At 37.3% G+C, this 26,994-nt stretch overlaps 1 protein-coding gene across 1 annotated transcript; it reads right to left on the reverse strand.

Moving 5' to 3' along the window:
* Positions 1–25,933, reverse strand: siva1 (SIVA1, apoptosis-inducing factor). Its single transcript, XM_039760715.1, has 5 exons — positions 25,909–25,933; positions 15,353–15,486; positions 12,322–12,507; positions 2,781–2,937; positions 1–1,050 (listed from the first exon to the last, which is right to left on the reverse strand). Exons 2-5 carry the CDS (start codon positions 15,468–15,470, stop codon positions 999–1,001), a joined length of 513 nt encoding a protein of 170 aa, XP_039616649.1. The 5' UTR covers positions 15,471–15,486; positions 25,909–25,933; the 3' UTR covers positions 1–998.
* Positions 25,934–26,994: the final 1,061 nt, after the last annotated feature.

The raw sequence follows: 26,994 nt of genomic DNA on the forward strand, positions 1-26,994 counted from the left end.
TCCAAGCATGCCTTTTTATTGCATTAACCAGAGTAATACTTTCTTATAAAATATTGCACTTTAGAGAATTACTAAAAACCAACCATACATGTTTCTACATTTACTAGTGTGTCATAACAGTTAATAGCCACACCATTGGGGGTTGGTATAACACAAAAAACTCTAGTCATCATTTTATTGCAAGTTTTTTTCCTACATGTAACAAAAAATGCATTAAAATTACAAAAACATTGATATAGCAATATATTTTATTGAAAAAGGGGTACAAAAATAAGTTTTTAAATACATTAAACAATTGGAATGCTCGGTATCACCTGCCAGGATTTTTACCTGGTATCCATGAACAACCATGGACTCCTTGCTTCTTTTTAAAATACTGCATTATGGTGTCTGCTACAACAAACCTGCAATTAGACTGATATGTGCTACTGCACATTCAACAATGGCAGGACTTAAAAAAATTTCAAGTCTATTCTCCCAACTCTTGGAGAAAAATTTAGAACTGTAGTAGAAAAAATGCCAAACACTACAAAAACTCAAATGTGTTCATCAATAGACAGGATTTTCATTATCTTCTTCTGCATACTTCACCTGGGCACATATACGTCTCCAAACTAGAATTCTAGTGATTCACAATAGAAATGATTAGAGCTTGTATTACCAGGGAAAAGAATGCCAGGAATCATGCTGGTTAGTACCACAGAAATGAACTAATATCATAATTTCTATATTTAGATAAATAATTTAGAGCCTAGTTTTACTTTAATCGATTTATATACAGTTCAGCCCTGATGTCTCTATTTGCGATACACAGCCAGCCTTTATGTGCACAGAGTCTGTATAAAAAAAAATTTAAATAAAAAAGTGTTAGTCTTATGAGCATAACAAATCCTCATGTGTAAGATGACATTCACCTATTGTCTGCCCAGTTTCCCAGCAGTTCTGTTATAAACCAAGAGAGTGTAGGGCAATGCACCTCAATAACCAGTTTAATATCTTCACTGACTAGGGCAGTCTGCACAGAGTAATCTCTCGTATTGTTCATCATAGCTGAAAAGAAAAAAAAAAATAGTATTTGTTTAGACAGTACAGCAAAAAATCAAAATCACCACAAGTAAATGTCTAACACTTCAAAATGTACTTATTATTATACCTCAAATAAAAACTGCCTGCTGCTTAAAGCTAACTAGGGGAAAACTAGTCAGCGTCTAATTGCCAGACAAGACTGTATATACCATGGTCGAATCTGAAAGGTACTATAGCATATGAGGTGAGACACAAAAACAACAGGGCTGGACTTGAGGCTTTCCTGGAAAACTGTCTGGTGGTCGGCTGGATGCGATTCATAGAATTATATCTCTTACTACATACCCTCACAAACCACCAACTGGCTAGGTATATCCTGTGATTAGCCCAGTCAGTATTTGCACAACAAATCACTACACAAGTTGCCGCTATAATGTTGTTAAAAAAAAAAAGCGAATCAACCTCAATTTTTTTGTGAATTTTCTCTTTTTCCATAAAGTAGCTTTTGACTGACAAACATTCCTATCCTCAATCATCCTCCCTATTCACCAGATTTAGCTCCCTGTGATTTTTCCCCCCCAAAGATCAACAGTGACCTGACTTTGTCTTCCCTCCATCCATTGGAGAGAGAAAAAAAAAAAAACAGCAAGCCTGTTGAACAGCCTCAAGCAAGAAGACTTCCAGCACTGTTTCAACCAATGGAAGATTACGTATGGAGCGGTGTAGAGATCAGGAGGGGGAGTATATAGAAGGTGACAATGTTTAGAATACAGTAAAATTCAATTTTTTTTGGTACCAATCTGGTTATTTTTGTGTCTCAAAACTCATGTATCGGAGGCTCAGGTCTATCAAATAAGAATGACATTAGAAAATGAAAGGAAAAAAAATATATAAACGAACAGGAATCTCATTCAATATTTAAGTTGCCCTATTCACATCATTAACAAAAATAGAAAGGAGTGCCTAGCATCCTCCAAACTGGTTAAATGGGTCCAGAGACAACATTTCTATTTGTTTATTTTGTAGTGATACTGTTATTATGTGTGCAGCTTAAACCTGTATCATATTACGCAACTTCTAGTCATGGGGTATGTCAGACTTGCAAACTGCAGTTGCAGATCTCTTCACTGGACCATGTCAATTGAAATGGCTGAAAATTACTAGCCAGGTAACGCTGAATGAAAGCCGAACTCCCAATACAGTCGTACTTGTCTCTTTTGGCGACAGCCAATTACATGCTACCTGACAGAGCCGGTACTGTATACATTTTTAACAGACATGGCAAGTTCAGCTGCAATCTCAGCCAGAGACACCACACTGATTAGATTCTCTTCCGTTTGTGAGTTCCTCAACACCCACTTTCCTTATTCCTCATTGCTGGACTATATGAATTGTATTTCTGGATGAGAATTTATTGGTTGTCAGTTCTCATGCACACAGAGCTGGTCCCTATGACTAAAGGGAAAACTCAGGTTTCACAGGAGCCAAGCGGACTGCCTCCAATTTGCCAAGATTATGTAAATGAAAGCTACAAATGAAGATTGCTAGAAAAGCCAACTAATGCGATGTGGTCTTAAGCAAAATATACAGTCTCTCATTTATCTGTGGTTGAATGTCTTATCTCCAAATCTGTAACCACACCACAATTAATGTGTAAGTATTCAGTAACTAAATGGTGAGGAGTTGACCAATTAACCTCGTGTAAACTTACATGAAAAAGCTCAGTTTCTACCTATTCTTAATAAATGTCTTACTTGACAACACAGCACATGAAGCAGTAATCTCTCTGGCACTGCGAACAGCAGCGCTGGCAGTTCCTACAAGCCGATTTCTCACAATGGGCACATACAACACAGGCACCAGCCTGTCGAGTGCAAAGAGCACATGCCAGGTTGGAAGACTGGGGCAGATCTGTTGAAGCAAAAAAAAAACACACACTTTTGTTATTATAACACCACCAGTTGCGGCCACAATATTAGTAAATTCTGCAAAAGTAAAATTTATTGGAGTCAAAAATCACAAAATTTATAAATACGTAAAAGAATTTTTTTTTACCAGAGTAAAAATCATGAAATGAGAATAAAATATTTACTCTCTTACCGATTGGAGTATTCCCATTAAACTGAGGTCCACTATGCTCGATGAGTATTTACTAAACAAATCAATCCATTCATTTTAACTGACATTCGTATATAGATAAAAACTTTAATTACTCATTTAAACAGGGGAAAAAAAAAAAAAATCACCCGAAAACTAAAGTGGTATGCAATGGGTCATCGTAACTTTACCTTCAGCTAACAAAATCACCTAAATACAAACATTGGTGTTATTGTTATGAACAGTTTTGTGTTTGTTTGTGTGTATATGTATATATAGCAGTAATCCGAGCAGAGGGTGGCTATTTTGAAGAAACTAGAATATAAAACATGTTTTCAGTTATTTCACCTTTTTTTGTTAAGTACATAACTCCACATGTGTTCATTCATAGTTTTGATGCCTTCAGTGAGAATCTACCAATGTAAATGGTCATGAAAATAAAGAACATACATTGAATGTGGATGTGTGTGGTCAAAAATAAAAACCATGACTAAAAACCACAACTCTGATATTTTAGTTTAGAATTTAAAAATGAAAGAATCTGACAATTTAAACACATTAAAGTTCGAGAAATTCTGAAAAGAATGATACCAAACATATGTAGGTTTTAAAATAAGCCCAATTTAAAGTGTGACAAAATCGTCACACACATAAAAGAAGTACATTTGGCTGTGCTTAGATAAGCTGGGCAGATGGACTAATCATTTATGATTATTTTCAAATTAACACAATGTTGGTGATTTAAACACAAAACCGTGTCTAGCTATGTGTTCATTTAAGTTACTGGAATACACAATTAAGTTTACCACATCTGCGCAATCTATATGAGTGCACAAGCCCGGGGACTAACATTCAGCCCAAAAATCTGTTTAAATACTAACATGGGCCTATGTCAAATGAGTTTCTAAGCAAGTATTTGGTTATATAGGAATATAGTATGTGGCTCCTTCAGTTATTTTGACATTTCAGGTTATTCAATGGATTTAAACTGCTTAACTTCAAGAAAAACAAAAATGGAGATGTTGTAAAACCTGACAATTAACGTGTATACACACAAACCACATATATGACAGAGTTTGGAAAAGTGCAAGTAAGACCAACGTTGATGCAATAAATTGACTACCACCGGTTTGGGTTACTTAAATCCTTTTCATCTATTGTGTGAGCTGATTACATCTTTGGGCAACCTCTGTGTATACATTAATGGGCTTAAATTAAACCCTGCCACTTGTTTAAATTAACTACAGTTTAATGTTCTCCAGTGCCTTATCACAAGTTTGGTCAAAATGTGGAAAAAAAGAAGAAGCTAAAATCAAAAAAGAATGGAAGAAGGGAAACACTGACAGAGGCTGGGATCAAAACAGATAGAACAATAATTTTGGACAAGAAAATAACTCTACTATTACAGGTAAACTGGGGAAGACTACAAGTCTCACAAAAGATAAGAGCAAATGCCACTCAATATAAAATTCTACAGATTGATACAGATCATCTTTCCAGACTGAAATATTTTCAATTAGCTCCAAGACAAATTTTCATTTTGTACCTTTCTCTGGAATCTGAATGAATGAATTTGAATAATGGGTTTTACAAAGTCACAGATGAGTTTAATCTTAACAAGCTTTGCTTCTGAATGTTTAACCACTGCAATCTACTGTAAACCCAGATAATCACAAGTGCCTCTGATCAAAGTAGAACAATAACCTTTGAATCACCGGGTTAAGATGAAACAAGAGTTTTTAATTAAGTTTAACTTTTGCTACAGATGCAGAGACTCACTGGTTAACTACATAACTAACATCTATTACTGTATGCCAGTTCGGGGGGGGTAGGAGTAATGAACACACACAAGACAAACTTATTAAATCTAACATAAAACTTAAAAGCAATGATATTCCCATTAGCAATACATAGCATGAATGAATGAATGAACTTCCACTTTTCAATTTCAAATAAGTTAAGGGCCCTAGGGAGCAGACTATCACACTCACGTCTAAAATATCAAATGTATTTGAAAATAAAAACTAAATACTTATCAAAACTTTTTTTCCCACTCAAAATTGAGTTTCTCCAGAAGCTTCTTGGATGGTAATGGGAACACTCTTGGCATTATTACTAAGATAACTGTATTCACATGCGAGTTTCAGATGTCCGCTCCATAGTTCTGGTTAGTTAGCTTGTTTGTTTTAATCACTGAAAACGGCAAAATTTCCATCCAAAAGGAAAGCTAAAGTTGCACACCGCAGTTTTCTTCCATCTTCTCTGTGCCAGTGGGGGACGGACAGACAGACAGACAGACAGACAGACAACTAGATAACAGCCATCCACAAAGTAGAGTGGCACCAAGCTGCAAATTATATCTGCAAACAAAAAGTAAAAACACCCAAAAACATCTTAAGAGGACACGTGTTTTTATTTTAAGATTTACATTAACGGTCTAAATTCTGCATCTTTGTACATTATAACAAAATAGCTCCATCATAGTAAGAGCTTCCATTTGTAGCACTCCACTTTGATCCATGAGAAGTCTGAAGGGGTGGGTATCTCTGTCAGACCTACAGTTACACCGTTGTCATTTATCCTTCAACCAATATGAAGCGGATTAAATTGAATATCCTATGAATATACTGGCCTGGATCCCTGTTGAATCCAATGAGGTGTTCACTAGACAAGTACTTCTCAATTTTCAGTTTTCATGGCTCCCTGTGGCTGCAGGTTTTTGTCTCAACTCATTTCTCTTCTTGATTGGACACCTACCTTAATCAAAAATGCTGTTACTTCCAGAGGTGTAAAGCACCAAAGTACAATTACTTAGTTACTTAAGCACATTTTTCAGCTATTTGTGATTTACCTGAGTAAATTTCATTTAGGGCTAGTTTTACTCTTACCCCACTACATTTTCTGATTGAATCACATAATTACTATTCTTGCAAATTACTACATGGTCAAACCATTATAAATTCATAAAAGAGACCCATCAGGTGTGTTGTCAACTTGGGCAATAGTTCAGTGTTGCACGGACACAGCCAATAAAAATGCTGTACATCATTCAAAAATAAAAATTGAGAAGTGCACCTTCTACTGCTCATTTGTTAGACTGTTCCTATGCTTTCCTGTCACTGTCCTGTTGAGACATGGAAACCGAATGTGCACTTTTCCCAAGGTAGTATTTGGAAATAGCACTTAAACAAATCCCTGCTTTCAGGAATTCCACTTCAAATTTGTAGAAGCGTTTTGAAATGACTTTTTCCACATTTCTAAAGCTATCTTATATGGAGCCCCTGAAGTCCCAAAAAGCAGTGTCTTTTTATAGTGGTGCAAATAAGTGTAGACAAGTTATATACTGCGCAATAAAAATCTGTATGTTGATTGCACAAGACATTATGTCAAATTCTTATAAGCCCAATTACTGAAACATTAAAGAGAGTCCAGCTGTAAAAGTCGCCGATTGACTGCAGAAGACAGACTCAGAGTTCCAGAAAGATCTTGTGGCCTGCAAGGTGGTCTTGTCCTTCGTTATGCGAGAGATAATAAAATGGGTGTCAAATTTCTTTCAAACAAAGTAGTATTTTTCTTGCTACCTTATGGAATTTTAATGTATGTGGTGCATTTCTGGAGCAAAAATACAGTGTGAGGATTTAAAAATTTTAACCAATATATATTATGTTCTCTAGACAAAGCCATGCACCTTCTCATTGTTATAAAAATGTACTTTTACTTTTGGTACTTGCGTACTTTTGAAACCAGATACTACTGTATTTTTTTAAAACTTATTTTTTTTAGCTGAAATACTTCTTACTTCAGTGAAAGTAAAAATTTGACAAAGTACTTTGACTTTTACTCAAGTATGATTTCCAAGAACTTTTTACAACTTTTAATTTCTCAGTTTATATTTTTTACAACCTCACAAACTGGGTTATGCTATATTTTACTGAATGAAGCAGGGAGTTGTGATAGAGATATGGTTATGTGGTACAGGTAATTCATGTATGGGCAAGAATGAATACTTTTTCCTTTTAATTTTTTTTTTTTATTCTGGTTATTTAGACAATTATTTACTAACTAGCGGTGTGTGGTCTTCTGGACATAAATCTAGTCACTGCTACAGGCTAAGATGGCATGATTGCTATCCTGGCTGTTGCAGAAGGGATGTTCTTTTCCTAACAATCACTGTCTAATGGGATATACAATAGGCAGAGAGAATACACAGAAATTGCAAACTTTGCACAGGTTGCATCTTTGTCCTATGCTTTCTTGCATTTGTTCAGATTGGCTGGGTATTTGGTTTAAGTACTAATAAAAATGAAAGTTACAGCCTCTTTCCAACAAGCTCATTCATTAAATTCATTCAGCACTCGCCCAACATCTTGGCAGTGCTACGTTTTGACTATACACATGTGACCAGCTGATGAAACTGGAGTGATTGATGGCCCGTTTTCACCCATCCCAACTCCAGAATTCTACAAAAAAGTTAAACTTGGCAGAACCATACATTGTGTTTATAGTTAAGTCATCTGGAAGGTCAATGTTCTAAATTACAGATGTCCAGATTTTCTGTTCCTTCTATTGTCATAAGGTCAGTTCTCTGCACTCCGTTCCCTCTCTCAAAATTTTTCTTGCTTGTTATCTCCAAACTTTAAGCCAGTGTCATCCCTATATGCAAGTCTGCTTAAGGCATCTTCTAAACCTCTACCCTTATTTTCAGTCTGGCAGGGCATCCATCTCCGATCTCATCGGAGCTAATTCTAACCATTTCTCTGCATCCTCTAAAAACTGCAACTAGCTTAGATTATTCTATCTAGGTATCATCTCTGCAAAACTATGCTAAGCCCCTTGCTGGAAAATTTCCTGACTCACTTTGTTAAGTTGTAGAACATTTCTCACTTTAATCTAATGTTACTTTCAGTGGCATGGATTATCTGGCTCCAATAAAGACAAATGACAAGCTGCAGTTCATTTGACTAGGGGCTGGAGGTCTCCATCATGTTTTTAATATTCACCCTTAATTCTTTCCATTTCTGATTCTTCTCTTGGGTTAACTCTACCTGTTGGGCCTCCCTCATCAGTCTATGGTACACTCGGTAGCTTTTAATCCTTTAGGGACAGACCCGTTTTACAGGGTGTTATGAAGGGAGGCAGTAGGAGTGGTGTTGTTGCCAACGGTTACCTTGATTTTTCTTTCTCTATGATTGTTGGTTTAGATTTTTTAACTCAAAACAAATTTAATCACAAAAAAGCTCCATCAGATCTGCTGTCTTGAAAATCAATAGTAAATTAAGACATTTTTAAGACTCCCTCAAACAGCACTTGCATTGTCTGAAGTTGGACCATTTGCTTTCCTTTGATCTACATGTTTATTGGTCATTGCGTGTTATCAGTTCCAATAACCAAAAGATTACCTGTATACTATAAATTCCTATGCTGCTAGCTAAACGTTATTCACCTGCCTCTTAAGTATAACTAAAATGGAAAATGACTGTACACTCATTGACAATCATTTTAACTGTACTGTGAATTTTGAGGTTATGGAAATTCTGCACAAAAAACTGTGCACTTATTTTCTTATTTCTGCCTGCATACGATAGTGCTATTTTGGTTGGAGCTTACTGCTCCAAGTGTGGATGTGAAAAGTACATATCAAAAATCTTTATAATGCCTGCCTGTTTTTAATTTTACACGCCTGCTTAATCCAGTCTTGACAGCACAGCACTGCATGCAAAGCATGAACAAAGTCTTGATGGGCAGCAAGTCTATCATGAGGTACATTCATGCAGACACATGCACAATCCTGTTCAGAGTTGTCAAATAACCTAACAAATACTTGTGTTAAAAACTGCAGTACCCACAGAAAAACCTATGCAGACACAAAAAACATTGTACCATTTTGATACCCAGAATTAAAGGAAAAAAGGTACTTCATTACTTATTGTTCTCTATATGGTTAAAAGTCACTTCTAAATGCATAAATCAATTTCTATTTAATATTTACATAAGTAGTTAACAGCAGAAATAAATTACTCAGCTAATACATTTAATTTGTTCTTTTGTTAACATGTGAAATGTGCCAGATCAGTAGCAAGAGAAACCTAAAATAGTAAGTAACAAATTACACAAAAATAAAATGAAGTCATCATTTATGCTTTGCACCCTCCCCCACCATAAACCATCATCTATAGGGGATGAGCAAAAGCTTTAGATTCGTCAAAAATGTTGATCTCTGGTTTTCAACGGATCTCAATGTTTTGGGGTACCCAGATACCAAAAACATCGATATCTCAATGATGTGGGGGTGTGTGTGTGTGCGCGAGTGCGTAAGTTTGAGGACGGTCTAGCACTAAAACGGCTGGACAGAAAAAAAAACAAACTCAAAACTTGAGCCTGTTATGAGATGTGCCGATCAGTTTTTGAACCAAATTATGCAAGAGAAAGAAGCACTCTAGAACAAGGGTTCTCAATGTCGGTCCTTGGGGGCCCACAATGGCTTCAGGTTTTTGTTCCAATCAGATTCATAATCAGTGACAACACCCGATAACACTGATCTCAATTACCTGGCATTTCTTTTTCCTCTTCTCTTATTCTACATTAAGAAAGCACCACAGCATGATGTTTACATTTATAAGACATTTAGGAATATTTCCATTTAAATTCTTAACTACCTTTTGTTGATTTCATTATATTTTGCCCTTTCTCTGGGAAGTTTGCTCCCTTCATTATATCTTAATAATGACAACCAGCAGAGCAGCCTGCCAGGCAAACACTGAATAATCAAAGGCTGCAACTACTTTAGCGTTAGACCCACCAATTAGAAAGTAATGAATTAAACAATTGGAACACCCGGCAAAAAATAGAATGAAAATCAAGATGAAAATATTATTAAAAAAAAAATCCACACATTCTCCTTTATCTGCTTGGTACATTTTTTAATTATATATATATCTCAAAAAAATTAAAGGAACACTTTGAAAACACATCAGATCTCAATGGGAAAAAGAAATCCTCCTGGATATCTATACTGATATAGACTGGGTAATGTGTTAGGAACGAAAGGATGCCACATCGTTTGATGGAAATGAAAATGATCAACCTACAGAGCCCTGAATTCAAAGACGCCACAAAAATCAGAGTGAAAAAATTATGTGGCAGGCTAGTCCATTTTGCCAAAATTTAACTGCAGCAACTCCAAATTGTACGCAGCACTTTGTATGGCCCCTGTGTTCTTGTATACATGCCTGACAACATCGGTGCATGCTTCTAATGAGATGACAGATGGTGCTGTGGGGATCTCCTCCCAGATCTGGACCAGGGCATCACTGAGCTCCTGGACAGTCTGAGGTGCAACCTGGTGGCATTGGATGGACCAAAACATAATGTCCCAGAGGTGTTCTATTGGATTTAGGTCAGGAAAGTGTGGTGGCCAGTCAATGGTATCAATTCCTTCATCCTCCAGGAACTGCCTGCATACTCTCACCACATGAGGCCAGGAATTGTCGTGCACCAGGAGCCACTGTACCAGCATAGGGTCTGACAATGGGTCCAAGGATTTCATCCTGATACCTAATGGCAGCCAAGGTGCCTTTGTCAAGCCTGTAGCGGTCTGTGTGACCTTCCATGGATATGCCTCCCCAGACAATCATTAACCCACCACCAAACTGCTCATGCTGAATGATGTTACAGGCAGCATAATGTTCTCCATGGCTTCTCCAGACCCTTTCACTTCTGTCACGTGCTCAGGGTGAACCTGCTCTCATCTGTAAAAAGCACAGGGCACCAGTGGTGCATCTGCCAATTCTGGTATTCTATGGCGAATGCCAATCGAGCTGCATGCTGCTGGGCAGTGAGCTCAGGGCCCATTAGAGGACATGGGGCCCTTGGGTCACCCTCATGAAGTCTTTCTGGTTGTTTGGTCAGAGACATTCACACCAGTGGCCTGCTGGAGGTCATTTTGTAGGGCTCTGGCAGTGCTCATCCTGTTCCTCCTTGCCCAAAGGAGCAGATACTGGTCCTGCTGATGGGTTATGGACCTTCTATGGCCCTCTCCAGCTCTCCTAGAGTAACTGCTTGTCTCCTAGAATCTCCTCCATGCCCTTGAGACTGTGCAGGGAGACACAGCAAACCTTCTGGCAATGACACATATTGATGTGCCATCCTGGAGAAGTTGGACTACCTGTGCAACCTCTGTAGGGTCCAGGTATCGCCTCATGCTACCAGTAGTGACACTGACTGTAGCCAAATGCAAAACTAGTGAAGAAACAGTCAGAAAAGATGAGGAGGGAAAAATGTCAGTGGCCTCCACCTGTTAAACCATTCCTGTTTTGGGGGTCATCTCATTGTTGCCCCTCTAGTGCATCTGTTGTTAATTTCATTAACACCACAGCAGCTGAAACTGATTAACAACCCCCTCTGCTACTTAACTGACCAGATTAATATCCCATAAGTTTTATTGACTTTATGCTATACTCTGATTAAAAAGTGTTCCTTAATTCTTTTGAGCAGTATATACATCTTTTTTTTTTTTAGTTTTCTGATTTCTACATTTTTCCCATAACACAGAATCTGGCAAATAACACATCACTTAATTAGCCCAGGAGTCCAATTAAAAATTGAAGCTGGTTGGAACAAAAACCTGCAGCCACTGTGGGCCCCCAGGACCAACATTGAGAACCCATGCACTAGAGGAACCCTCAAATACAGTAATTCTGCAATTATGAATTCTTCTCACCAATTGCTATCACAATGACCTATTTTATGATGAGAAAGATCAGCATAAGAGCAGTCAATTACTGAAAGGTTACAGAATAGTTTGGGTAAACTGGTTCCAAGGGTGCAAAGACTACTGATGCTCATGTCCACATTTTTCTTTTTATTCTCCTGTATACCTTTAGAATTCAATATTATTCTACAGATAAGTCATGCACAAAATAATGTCATTCAAAAAAGAATTAAGTATGCAATAAGAGATGAAAAACAGGCAAAAGTCTGTAACTTTTAGATTATCCAGCTGATCCGAGAGGTAAACCTGCCAAACATCCTTTATTAATCAATTGAACACGAAGAACAGCCCATTGCCACTTATTCTTCATATACAAAAACAACACTATCCAGTAACGTCAAACAATTATCATTAATCAGCTATGTAATTTACTGGAACACTTCCAAAGTTTAAGTTTAAAAAAGGCACTAGTTAATCTTACAACTAACCTACTACAGCATGAGTAGTGGGTGTCTTCAGTAGTTTGCCTTGTGGTCCCAATCGAAGTTGACCTCTTGATGGTTCCTGCAACAAGCGCTGCTGTTGATCTTGCAAAACTATTTTCATTTCACCAGTTTCAGAATTAATAGTCTTCAGGGAACGTGCCCCAGAATACAGGAGTTCTCGAGTACGGTCTATAAATAAGAATACATATACACTCAGTACGTGAAAGTATTAGCTCAGAATTACTTGCACATTTATCAGCTTAAGATGCAGAGCCAGTAAAATATTGAAATGATTTAAAACCACATTCTTTACAGAACCTTACAAATATTACTCCAACAGTTGCCACTTTGTAGAAACATAAGTGTCATCACTAGGTTTATTTTAAATAAAAAAAATACACTCGCATGAGCAGAAGATGAACTGATTAAAATGCATGCAGTTAAGGATAACATTTCTTTAATATATTAAGCAAGATTATATTTATATTTCCATCACTCACGGGTTTAAAAAAAAAAAAAATGTAAAGGGCCTGAAACAAAAGCTTGGGCACTCAACATAGTCAGTACTTTATAACATCCCCTTTGGCCAGTATCACAGCTTTTTGTAGCAAGCGAAGAGCCTTTCAATTCTTACTTGGCATATTTTCACCCATTCATCCTTGCAAAAAAGCTAATTCTACATGATTGGGCCATCTTGCATGCACTGCTCTTTTGAGACCTATCCACAGATTTTCAATGTTGCATAGGTTAGGGGACTGTGAAGGCCATGGCAAAATCGTCACCTTACATCTTAAGGTACTCCACTGCAGATTTAGAGGTCTGTTTTGGATCATTATCTTGTTGTAGGACCTATCCTCTTAACTTTTTAAAAAAAAAAAAAAAATGAATCTGCAAAATTCTTCCCTCTACCAATGACAAATTACCTGTGCCAGCTGCTGCAACACAAGCCCAAAGCATGACTGAAATTGAATAGAATAGAATTGGGCACCCTTTTTTCTCCAAAACGTACCTTTACACATTGTGGCCAACAAGTTCTATTTTTTACTTCATCAGTCCACAATACTGGTTTCCAAAAGGCATCAGGCTTCTTTAGATTCTCACTTGCAAACTTCAGGTGCAGAATTGTGTGACAACGACACAGGAAACGTTTTAATCTGTGGACTCTACCATAAATGTCATATTTGCACAAGTGTAGCTGCACAGTAGAATATTGCACCACCACTCCAGAGTCTTAATTTTCCTGAAGGTCTTTTGCAGTCAAACTGGGTTTTTATTTGCCTTTCTAGCAATCCAATAAGCAGTTCTATCAAAAGGTTTTCTTGGTCATCCAGACCACAACTTGATCTCCACCGTTCTTCTTAAATATTACGAACTGAAGAAACAGCTACTTGAAAACACATTGCTATGTTCTTGTAGCCTCCTCCTTTACAAGTATCTCTCTATCTACTTAAAAAAAAAAAAATCCTGGGAGAAAAAGTCTAGGGAGACGAGATGTGATCTTCACGTCAAGATCACGGAAGACACCTAAAAGACTCGTGAGATGAAAGAGATTGGCCACGAAGCATGTCACAGGGACCTTAAACATGAGACTTTGTGCCAAGAGAATGACCCATAACCATCTCACGGGTACATAGAACATGAGATTCTTACAAGACACGCCCTACTTACAACCAATATCAAATAAGACCACGGGCAGCAAAACACTCAGTCGTGTAAATGATTTGAGCACACACAGATCCATGGCTCTGGTGCAGCGCGAAGAAAAGGAGACTCAAGTGTTGGAGAGAAAAAAAATGCAAAAAAGAAAAAGAAAATTCTAGGTGCAAATTCAGAAAATAAGGAAAGTAATAATCAGCCCAGAATAAGTGGAATTGAAAAAAGCACGTCCAAATGGGCTCAGGATTAAAACACAAAGTAGAACTTCATAAAGACGTATAAAAATGTTGGTGCTATACACATCCAGAGCAGGTTAGAGATTATTACTCTAAAAATGGGAAAATAATCATCACGGACCAGGTGTCATTGGAAAAAAGAAAAAAAAAAAGAGGAGTTAAAAAACATGCAGAGCAGGTTAGAGATAATGAAAACTGAATTCAAAAGACAAAAAAAACGTAGGTACAATACACATGCAGAGCAAGACACAGAATAGGAAAGCAGAAAAAAAAAGAATGTCCAAAAAAAATCGCATTAGTGCAAACAAAGAAATTACTCGGAGAAATTAAAAAAAAAAAAAAAAAGGCCAATAGAGATCGAATATATGGACATAGATGATATGTCAGATCTGATGTAGATCGTTTTATCTGTGCTAAAATTCCAAACAGAGAAACCTATCCTGAATTATGGTACAAATTAAATTAAAACACGTCTCACAGACCTCATTTAAAAGATTCAGCATGTTGGGACTCGAAAGATTCCAAATATTGTTTTTAACGAAGTTCTGAAATAAGTGAAACTAATGAAATAGCAACAATTCAAAGGAGGAAAAAAAAAAATACACACACTTAAGTGTGTATCCGGAAAATGAAACATGAGGGGTTGGCGAGCGCAGTCCTAGTTTTTTAAATTTTATTTTTCTTAGAGCTAGGCAGTTGTTTAGATGTCCCCATGGCTCCCGATTACTGGGACCAGGTTTGAGGAGTCAGAGTTTATAAAGCTTTGCAATTTGCATCACCCGGGGTTTTCTAATGATGACTGAACAAGCCATAACCTAACTTGCTAGTTAAGGTGGGAAACCTGGGTAAAGGTTATCTGAGACCTCAGATATCTAGGGGTGCCCAAACATCTGCATGGTGATGCTTTTCCTTTTTCACTGCACAACTGTATAAAAAAAATCCAACACATTACACTAATCTTGCATAAAAAAAAAACTGAAAAGAAATGTCATTTTTAGCTTTATGCCTTTTGGTGACCAGTTCACCTTTTGCTCACTTAACTATTCACATTAACAGACATTTTAAGCAAGGGTGCGCAAACCTGTGCATGCCACTGTACAAGGAAAGGAGAAATTGATTTAGAGAATGGGCCACACACATACCATAGACAGCCTTCATGTTGACATCCCTAGCAACCCCCTCATTCACCTCCTTCTGTGTTACATGCATTTTCATCTGCACTGGAATGCTCTCTCTCCATGGGCAACTCCGTTTGGGCATGATGATCTGCAAGAAGCTATAAAACATATTTGGTCAGAAAAAATGCATTTATGCGTATGCATAATTTTTTCTCCATTTTAAAATGAGGCACCAGAATTGGGCTCCTTAGCACTCATACTGTTACCATACAGAAATATGTATCATGCTAATGCTACTTCACTGTTCCAATCATTAGAATACCAGTATATAATTCACACTACAGTAAATTATGAAATGGTATCAATCGGTTTCAGTTTATTTCTTTACTTGGATGAATGCCACAGAGCCATTCCAGTGCTTCTCAACAAGCTCTGCATTAAATCTGCAAAAGCAGCTCTTGATAAGGGCGCAATTTTAGTACCTATTGGTCATAGATTTTTCTAGTGCATTATTTTTATTCTCCTCTTACTTCGAAACCTTAAAATAAGCTACAAAATCTTACTTGCAGTAGCATCTTCTACATTATCTACTGCTGTTACTAACAGAATTTAAAAAACACAACAGGTGTGATATGGAATGTATTTAATGTACCGATATAAAAATATGTAAAGTTTATTGTATAGTGCAAGCAAGATATTGATATCCTGTTCTTTATTGAAAAAAATATGAGTGGGGAGCTAAGCTAAAGTTATAAAATGAGACTATTAGAAACTGGAATTTGCCTTAACAAAACTGATGTCATTTCTCAATGCAGTCTCCACCCTTCTCAATGCACTTGTGCACTGCTATCTTAACGTCATCATCTATCTTGAATCAATGACAACCCAGATGATTTTTTAGCGGTCCAAAATCACACAGTGACAAATCTGGCGAATAAGGATGATGTGACAACACCTCAAACTTCAGTTTCTCCAGACAAGCCTTGATGCTTTTAGCAGTTTGTGGCCTGGCGAGCATGGCCTTGCAGGAAAAAGGACTCCTTGAGGCAGCAGTCCCCAGTGCTTGGATCGAATAGCAGGCTTCAGATTGGTCTCCAGCAAGTCAAAGTAACTTGCACTGGTAACTGTAGTACCCCTCAGAATTTAGTGTTCCACAATAACTCAGGTGCATGAGTGGTTGCGAGGACAAGACAAAACCTTTTATTCTGCTGGAATTCAGGCACTTCTGGGCAGGTGGCACAAATGCATTGAGAAGGGTGGAGACTACATTGAGAAATGACAGCATCAGTTTTGTTAAGCTTCGTTCCATTTTCTAACTTTAGCTTGACTCCCCCTTGTAATTCATGCAATTATGTATTTTCTATTTTGGTAAGAGCTACATCATAGCTTTGAAATCAATACATAGTGATAATATACAACAAAAGACGACATTTAAAAAATAAATCTCCATCAACAGATGCGTGGTGTACCCCAATAATTGTTTAAGTAAATGCAAGTTTAAATTTTGACTTTAAAGTTGTTGTGACCTGGCGATAAATGGTCGATTCAGAAAACATTACAAAAGAATGATTATCTTAGAGCTGCTTAGCCAAACTAGTAAATTCTTTGATATGCAACACTATTCCTTCCATTCATCCATCCATCCATTTTCCAACCCGCTGAATCCGAACACAGGGCCACAGGGGGTCTGCTGGAGCCAATCCCAGCCAACACAGGGCACAAGGCAGGAATCCAATCCCGGGCAGAGTGCCAACCCACTGCAGGACACACACACACACCAAGCACACACTAGGGACAATTTAGAATTGCCAATCCACCTAACCTGCATGTCTTTGGACTGTGGGAGGAAACCGGAGCGCCCGGAGGAAACCCATGCAGACACGGGGAGAACATGCAAACTCCACACAGGGAGGACCCGGGAAAGCGAACCCGGGTCTCCCAACTGCGAGGCAGCAGCGCTACCACTGCGCCACCGTGCCGCCCCTATTCCTTCCAGTTTGCCTCAATTCTCAAACACTGGTTATTATATTTTTAACTTTTGTAGACCTACAAAGACAGGACAGTGCAGAAAGGAAGGAATAAAGAACAGCCTCTATATTTAAGTAACATTTAATATGTAGTACATAGAGCTGTTTCACATGTACTAAGAAGCACTTATTTCTCATTTAATCTAACACACACCTGGCTTACTTCCAAGCAGACCGGACTTACTTGGTAAGCATTCATTTCTCTGTCTCAAATGTTTATATCTTTTTTTTTTGCCACTGTCAACATTCATCATCAAGCTAAATTGTATCTTTGATGCACTGAAAATAAATTTTTACTATGAACCTCCATTCACTTTGAGCCTGTCCAATCAGCATCAAGCACCATGTTCAAGGCACACACATTCACACAGTAAACCTAAACTGTATGCCACTGGGATTCAGAAGAATACATACTTGTGATTTAAAGCCAAGTTGCTTTGAGATTAAGCACAAGACACTGTGCCAATACACAGTCATAACTCTGGATTAATTAATTTTCAATTTACACTTTGCAAAAAAATGCTTTTAAACAATGGGAAATTCCAAATATCACGGAGAAAAGAAAGCAGAGCGTATTTAAAAAGTATTTGCTAGATATTACTGGAAAAGTACAACATTCTTCAATATAGGTTCAGGAGAATCCAAACCCAGTTCCAACAGCATCATCCCTTGTGCCACCAAGCATTCTTTAATAACCAAGCGCAAGTTAAGAAAATGATTACTTATGGGAGATACATTTTTTAAAAACGTTTCTTGTTATATTCTTTAAACATGAACTTTCACTTTAAACCAAAATCTATTTTGTAACAATATATGAACAAAATAACATTCAACAAACATGTTTCCTTGCATTTCAAAATGCCCCAAACACAATAGTTCTCCTCTTGGATAATGGACTAAGCCACTGGTTTCCAAGTTCAATCTTGGGGGACCCCTGTGGCAGCAAGATATATCCCAAATAGTTTCCAAATTATTTCATACATATACACACATACACACACCTTCTTATATAATAAGCTACTGTGGCTGTCCGTTTGTCTGTCCAGGATTTTAAATCACCTGTAGCTCGCAAACTGTTTGAACTATTGACCTGACCAAACTATGACACATTCCTAATAGTTGGCAACTTTAAATTTCATATAGATAATCAGTGTGATCTAAAAGTAAAAGAATTCATGAACCTCCTGGACTCTTGATTTGAGGCAGCTCGTTAATCAGCCTACACATAAAGCAGGTCATACGTTAGACTTAGTGATTACTAAAGGACTGAAAGGTGATATAAAACAGGTCATTGATAATGGTCTATCAGACCATTTTCTTCTACTTTTTAATATAGAAAATGATAAAAAAAACACCCATAAGAAGCATATTGTTAAAAAACGCTTCTTTGGCTCAGCAGCAGCTTTAAAACTTACAATCTAAGCAATCAGTCCGTTTATAGTGCCAACTATAATAGCGAGGATAATGTAAATAGTAAGGTGGAAAGATTTAATACTAGAGTGAGAGCTGCTGTTGACATAGTTGCACCTAAAAAGACAGTTAAAAAAATCTTCTAACATTGTTATACCATGGAAGACCCAAAGAGTGTCTGATTTAAAGAGAACATGCCACAGAGCTGAGCGTAAGAGGAAGACTAAACTTACTATCCACTATGAAATATTAAAAGTTAAAATAACAGAATACAATAACACTGTCCGTCTTGAGAGGTGCTGCTATTTCTCTAAGATTATAAATAACAATGCTAGTAATCCCAAAGTCTTATTTTCTACAATTGATCGCCTACTAAACCCAGGTAACTCAAAGGAATGCCTCCTAAGTACTTCCAGAAAAACCTGTGAGGCTATCGCTGTATTTTTTAATCAAAAAATTAATGATATTAGAAATAACATAATATATCCCTCCAACACTAAGGATCCTCCTAAACCCCAGCATTCTGTTATAAACAAATTAAACTCTTTCACTAGGATAGATTTACCTGATTTACAAAAAATATCTCAATTAAAACCCTCCACCTGTGTCCTTGATCCAATACCAACAAATTATTTCAAAGAAGTATTGGGCGTGCTAATTGATAATGTTCTTGACATAGTAAATTCGTCATCTGAATCAGTCCCACTCCCATGTGGGGTTCCCCAGGGTTCCATTTTAGGGCCACTACTTTTTTCAATCTACATCCTGCCTTTAGGTGCAATTTTTAGAAAGCATGCAATTTCATATCACCTATATGCTGACGACTGCCAAATTTATTTCTCCCTCAAGCCAACTGACTCCACCAAACCTCTCCTCGACTGCCTATCTGACATTAAGGACTGGCTGGCTGTAAACTTCCTTCACCTGAACGATTCAAAAACCGAGGTCATTGTTTTTAGTCCCGACTGCAAACAGGCTCCACCCCTTGGCCTCGTTTCTCTTCCCATTCCAGTAACTTCGTCTGTCTCCAATCTTGGAATCAAAATGGATACGTTCCTGAAAATGGATGCTCAAGTCAACAACACAGTAAAATCCTGCTTTTTCCATCTAAGGCGAATCGCCAAACTCAAGCCTATTCTTTCTAACCACCTCCTGGAATCAGTAATTCATGCATTCATTACGTCCCGGCTTGACTACTCTAATTCCTGCCTTTTTGGTATCAGTAAAGCCACACTTTCTAGACTCCAACTGGCTCAAAATGCGGCTGCAAGGCTTCTAACTGGAAGTAGCAGAATCCAACACATTTCACCAATTTTGAAAACCCTTCACTGGCTGCCGGTTAGATTCAGAATCGATTTTAAGATTCTCCTCCTAACCTATAAGGCATTAAACGGTCTAGCCCCGCCTATTTGAGTGTCTTGCTCCATTGTCACAATCCCCTCGTGTTCTTAGATCCACAGATCAGCTGCTCCTAACCGTTCCCAAGGCACGTTTTAAAGCTCGTGGTGAAAGGGCTTTCTCCGTCTGTGCACCCAGGCTCTGGAACTCCCTGCCCTTAGTGGTTAGGCAAACCGCTTCAGTCGCCACATTCAAATCTCGCCTAAAAACGCACTTCTTCACATTGGCTTTTAATTCTTAACCTGTTTCATTTTCCACTTGTCTTTTCCTATTTTCTCTATTTTATTTGGTCCCTTGACCTGTTTTTAGTATCTGTTTTAATTCTCTCTTAATGTTTATTTTTAATATTTTGCTTTTAGTCCTACTTGTTGTAACTGTACAGCGCTTTGGTCAGTTGTAATGCTGTGTTTTTAAGCGCTCAACAAATAAATATGGTATGGTATGGTATTAGATACGGGGGTCTTCCCAGAATGTCTTAAGACTACTGTAGTTAAACCCCTACTTAAGAAACAGTCTTGACCCCTTGGCTCTTGAAAATTTTAGACCCATCTCTAACCTGCCTTTCTTAAGTAAAGTTCTGGAGAAGGCAGCCATTATGCAGTTAAATGACCACCTCAATAAACATGCTATTCTTGATAAATTTCAGTCGGGTTTTAGAACAAATCACAGCACAGAAACTGCACTCGTTAAAGTAGTAAATGACTTGCGAGTGAATGCAGACAGAGGCCATTTATCTGTTCTCATCCTCTTAGATCTGAGTGCTGCATTTGACACCATTAATCATAATATTCTTAGAAATCGCCTTAGTCAATGGGTGGGCCTCTCTGGCATGGTCTTAAATTGGTTTGAATCCTACCTGACAGGGAGAAAATTCTTTGTTAGTTGTGGTAATCACATCTCGAAGACACATGATATCCGATATGGTGTTCCACAAGGCTCTAGCCTGGGTCCGCTGCTCTTCTCAATCTACATGCTTCTGTTAGGTCAGATTATCTCATTTATCAATAGCACCTGATGACCCTGATTCTCTTGATTCACTAACACAATGTCTGACTTGTATCTCAGAATGGATGAATAGTAACTTTCTCAAGTTAAATAAAGAGAAAACTGAGATCTTAGTGATTGGAAATAATGGATACAATGAGGCTATTAGAAATAAACTGGATACATTAGGATTAAAAGTCAAGATGGAGGTAAAAAGCTTAGGGGTAATTGTTGACTGTAATCTGAATTTTAAATCGCATATTAATCAGATCACTAGGACAGCATTTTTTCACCTAAGAAACATAAGTTAAAGTTAGACCTCTTATATCACTGAAAGATGCTGAGAAATTAGTTCACGCGTTTGTTTTCAGTCTACTAGATTACTGTAACGCACTCCTCTCAGGACTACCCAAAAAAGACATAAATCGTTTGCATCTAGTGCAGAATGCAGCTGCTAGAATCCTAACTAGGAAAAGAAAATCTGAACACATTTCTCCAGTTTTGAGGTCACTACACTGGTTACCTGTGTCATTCAGGATTGACTTTAAAATTCTGCTTATGGTTTATAAAGCCTTAAATTATTTCGCCCCATCTTATATATCGGAATGTCTGACACCTTATATTCCAAATCGTAACCTTAGATCTTCAAATGAGTGTCTCCTTAGAATTCCAAGATCAAAGCTTAAAAGCTAAAATCTGGAATAGCCTGCCAATAGGAATTCGTCAGGCTAATACAGTGGAGCACTTTAAAAAACTGCTGAGAACACATTACTTTAACATGGCCTTTTTTAACTTCAATTTAACTCAATACTGATACTCTGTATGTTCAATTCTTCATAATAACTATTCATGGTGGCTCTAAAATCCGTACTGACCCCTACTCTCTCTTCTGTTTCTTTTTCCGGTTTCTTTGTGGTGGTGGCCTGCACCACCTCCACCTACTCAAAGCTTCATGATGCTCCAACAATGATGGATGGATTAAAAGGTTGAAGTCTACATTATTATCATCATCATCAAGTCCTTCCGTGAGAACCCTAAATCCAAAGAGGACTGTTTCATTTATGTTAGGTAGAATGCCTAGAGGGGACTGGGCAGTCTAATGGTCTGGAATTCCTACAGATTTTATTTTTTTCTCCAGCCGTCTGGAGTTTTTTTTTTTTTTGTGTGTGTGTTTTTTCTGTCCACCCTGGACACTGGACCTTACTCTTAATTCTATGTTAATTAATGTTGACTTATTTTGATTTTCTTATTGTGTCTTATTTTTCTAATTCTTTATTATGTAAAGCACTTTGAGCTACTGTTTGTATAAAAATGTGCTATATAAATAAATGTTGTTGTTGTTGATGATCGACCCCCAAGTTTATTCCTCTTTTTATTATTTTTGTTTTATTGTAGAATCAACTCTAAGCAGCAGCCAGCAGGGCAGCTGTGCGGCGCATGCGCCTAGGCAGCGCTATCATCCCTACCACCTTTGCCGTCACTTCCTCTACCTCTTCACATCTTATATCATTCTTGAGGCAGATTGAAGACTTAAAATTAAGGAAAACATACTACGTAAATGCAACACAAACATTGACTTAAACAGTTTTAACTTGAAAAAATGCCGAAGGGAAAAAAAAAAAAAAGAAGAAGCGGGCAGTAGAGTGGAGAAAAGAAGAGCTGCTCAGAAAGCAGCAAGCGCATCAACCTCTGAGCAAACGAATGCTAAACGTACAGAGTATGAAAATTAAGAATGCTCAAGTGTATTTACTGCATGTTATTGTGCAGTGCGCTGCTACTGGTATAATATATTTAGAAATGTGTATTTTTGCCATATGGTTTAACTGTCTTTTGCTATTTTTTCTATTAATTGACCTTACCTACTTTCTGTATTGTAATCTAATCTTGATTTTTAATGACAGACAGAGAAGATACCATGGAAATGACAATGAATGTTAAAATCCTACTGCTGCTTCTGTATCAGACTTAACTAGCATGCTAATAAATTAGTAAGTAATACTGCTTAATAAAAAGGAAAAATCTGTGTCAATCTGGTTGGTATGTCTCCCTCAATCCAACAGACAGCATATCACAAACATTTGTAGTAATAAAATGCATTACTAAAACTGTTCCCAATGTGCAATCTGTTGGAATGAAAAATGCAATGCATTTTATTATCACATGCCATCACAAAATACATTTCAAAAGATGGTGTGCTGCTAACATTAACTCTGAGGTTAATGTTTAAGACACATTAAAATCTAAATAATCAACAGGTAGCACAGTTAGTGGGTTAAATAACCAGAAGACCTGGAAATGTGAAATGAAAATTTTCATGATGACAAAGATTTTAAAGTTGACATCTCCATCTAACAGAGAGATATGTTTGATATAATCCAATAAAAAAAAAATATGTAGAAAACCCCGTATGTAATGTCTTTACTGACACCAAAACAAACTAGAAAATAACATTTTCTATAAAAAAAAAGGTCAAGAGTCACACTAAATGGTTGGGACAAAAAACCCCAAGTCCAAAGTGATTCTCTAGAATGGAAATTAAAAACCACTGTTTTTAGCCATTACCATGGTGTAACTGGAAATCATCATACCTACTTATGGCAATCTTAATGACTTACAACTGGACAAAGACATGCACAGAAAAATCTGCCCTGTAGGCAGACAAACTGGAACATTTCAAGAATATTCTAACAGTGGGGGGCAAAGTCATTCCTGGAGGGCCACAGTGGCAGCAGGTTTTTGTTCCAACCCAGTTGTTTCATAAGAAGCCCCTATTGCTCAAGTAACACTTCTGCTTCATTTTAGTTGTCTCACTCGTTTAGATTTTGAACCCTTATTGCTTATTTTAATCTTAAACAGCTGTAGTCCTGGTTTTTAATCATCCCTTACTACCAATCAGATGCAAATGACAAAAGAAATGCAGCATTTTTCCATTAAGCTTGTTTCCATTTACACCTGTGTGTGTTTCCCGTAAGTGAATGACTGAGAATTACTCCTCTGTTTTAGACTTCAAATCATTTGGATGATATCCTTAGAAAGGAAAAAATATCTTGGATATGAGAACGACCTGACATGGCAGAGTTAAAGCACTAACGAGCCCTGAAATTAAATAATTGACAAGGATTTTTTTTAATTAAGCAACTGGGTTGGAACAAAAACCTGCAGCCACTGCAGCCCTCCAGGAATGACATTGCCCACCCCTGGAATATGCTTGCTTTAAAAACAATATTTTTGCCATAAAAAAAACATGTAATGCGGCTGCACATTAATGTGAAGGGTTAACCATCCATGCAAAGAGAACATTTCAATATTGAAGTCCCCCCACTCCCACCGTCACGTCTAAAAACAAATTGGAGTTTCAGTGCATTTAAATCAAAGTAACAGACAGATCAGAATTGCAGCATATCCGGTAAAATTAGAGAAATGATCATGGGGCTTAATATTTTGAAGGCACCATTTATTCCATCTACAAATCTCATGACTTTTGTTAACCATGGTTTCTTCTTTTTGATCTAAAAGTTACATTAAATAAAAAATTGCCTGAATTACTAATGAAAAGCTACTATCAAACGATATTATATTGAAAAATACCCATGGTCATCAAGTTATTTAATCCACCACGACTCCAACTTTAGAAATGTGTAAAAAAAAAAAAAAAATTCAGTTCCCCTAAAACACCTCTGGATAATATTCACCATAAAAAGATGCTAATCACCAGCAATCTAACTAGTTAACAAACCTTTGTGCAGCTACCTCACAATTTTAATCTCACTGTACTTGCGAAATATGGACCTACGGAGAAACTACTTAAGCTTTTCCCCAAACATTATCAACTTTAAATTAGTCCCTAAGGAGTGTGTGAGAGAGTGTGTGTGTGTGTGTAAGTACGCACTTCTATATACTCTGCACATTAGTTCAACATGAAACAGGAACTAATTAAACAGTTTGGATAATATATGACCAAAGCATACATAAAATAGCAGTTTTACATGTGCAATAATTTAGTTAAAAAGACAAAACGAACGTTAACGGGAGTGTGCTAAATTAAACTAACGCCAAGTTTGAGAAACGCGCACACATCCGGACTCAGTTTTGCTGAAATGCACCTAGGGGTATCAGGTACCTTTATTTTATTTTTTTACCATTATTTACAGAAATCGCAAGAAAAATAAAAACAAAATTTTGTTGGTTACTTGGTTTAAGATGCGTTTAACTATCTGTTACGAGTGCCCTCATTTGTTTTCGAAGAAATAACTTTTCTTTGACAGTGACTTCTAGTTTCATCGTGTAATTCTGGTAAACAAAAACTGTAAACATGGCAGCAAATAAAATGGCTATAAAAACAAAAAGAAAACTGTGAACAGTTAATGTTTGTGGAGTTTGCTCGAAAAATGTCAGTTTCCGACAATACCTGCAGCTGGACCCTTTGGCAGGACTCACATACCCGGCTACCTCGATTCAAAACCTCTTTCTGTTCTTCGGAGTTATCGCAGACTCGGAATTCTGGTCCTGAACACATTAAGAAAGTGTACCACAACATCTACAAATGTACTATACTGTTGTTTTTTTTTCCAACTTTGAGAACTATTTCTGCTTTAAAATGAGTAATAAGACATAGCTGCCGGTCCGAATTTCCGGCACCCAGTTCAGCACATTCAGTTTCCTTACTCTGCACTCATACATTCTAAGTCTGCAACAAAGGCACTGTCTTCAACGTTCCCAAAAAAAGTACACATCTAGAATCAAACAGGTTTTCGAACGCACCTCCACAGACGGAGTGTTTGGGCCTTTAGAAAGTACCTTTAAGCGAAGGATCAACAGCAGTCCATACTCACGTGGATACTACGGAAAAAGTGCGCCACACTAAAAAGGCGTGTCCTCGAAGCTGGGGGTTACTTTTACCGATTTTTGTCCTCTTCCTTTAACTGTTTACCCCATATATATTAAATGAAAACCAAAATTAGAAACAAAATCCGTATTTCCCTTTCTCTTTTTAACTATTCACAACACCAGTACCTACCCGTGAAACAGAACCACACTGCACTCCGGTCTTCGCGACACGAGTAACACCGTGGCGAACTCTGGGAAATGTAGTATTTAGAACTTCGAACGCGGTAGCGCGCCCTGCTCCGCTTTCACTTTTAAAGAGTGTAATAAGGAGAATGCAGTTTCCGGCGGGACGGTGGCTAATAAGCCATTACAGCCTTTTATAATCTATATACTTCCATAATAGTGCGTGAAAACCAAAATAGATAATTGATGCGGATTCCCATTACTCTGATTTCAATTGAGAAACTTTAGCTTTACAATGTCTTTCAACGCCCATCCTTTTTTAATATTTTCAAACGACATGGAATTCCTAAAGATAGCTGCATTTTTTAAATTTCTATTTAATTTTCAGTTTCACAAACTCAAGAGGAAAATGTTTCAAGAACATATTTGCCATTTTCTTGGAAGATAGTCAAGAAAAAACTGAACTGAAGATAAAACCTGAAATAGTTAATTGGTGGGCACTTTGACATCTTCAGTTTATTTGCTCTGCACGTCTTTCCATAAGTAGTGAAATCATAAAAGTCATGGTTATGTCACTGCTTTCACAAATTTAAAAATATGTATTTAAGCACAATATCAAAAGATAAAGGAGGCCAACATGTCTGCACAATTACCAGGCATACAGGATAGGGGTGGCTCTGGAAATATCGGTCTTAAGGAGAAGATAAAGATTGAACATTTATTTCCTTTTTAAGAGACCCTGAATTGGATTAAAGTAAGTGGATGTGAGAATAAAAATGGTATAACAAATATCCCTTACTCTAATTTTTACATAGTTACAAGGAATCAGAGCTTATT

This window comes from Polypterus senegalus, chromosome 8, assembly GCF_016835505.1.
Source record: "Polypterus senegalus isolate Bchr_013 chromosome 8, ASM1683550v1, whole genome shotgun sequence".
Taxonomy (NCBI): Eukaryota; Metazoa; Chordata; class Cladistia; order Polypteriformes; family Polypteridae; genus Polypterus; species Polypterus senegalus.

Coding starts and splice junctions, on each gene's coding strand:
- siva1 (XM_039760715.1), bottom strand. CDS start 15,470: ATGCCCAAACGGAGTTGCCCATGGAGAGAGAGCATTCCAGTGCAGATG. Junction 12,508..15,352: donor CAACATGAAGGCTGTCTATG/GTATGTGTGTGG, acceptor TCTTATTTATAG/ACCGTACTCGAGAACTCCTG. Junction 1,051..2,780: donor TTCATGTGCTGTGTTGTCAA/GTAAGACATTTA, acceptor TTTTCTTTTCAG/CTATGATGAACAATACGAGA.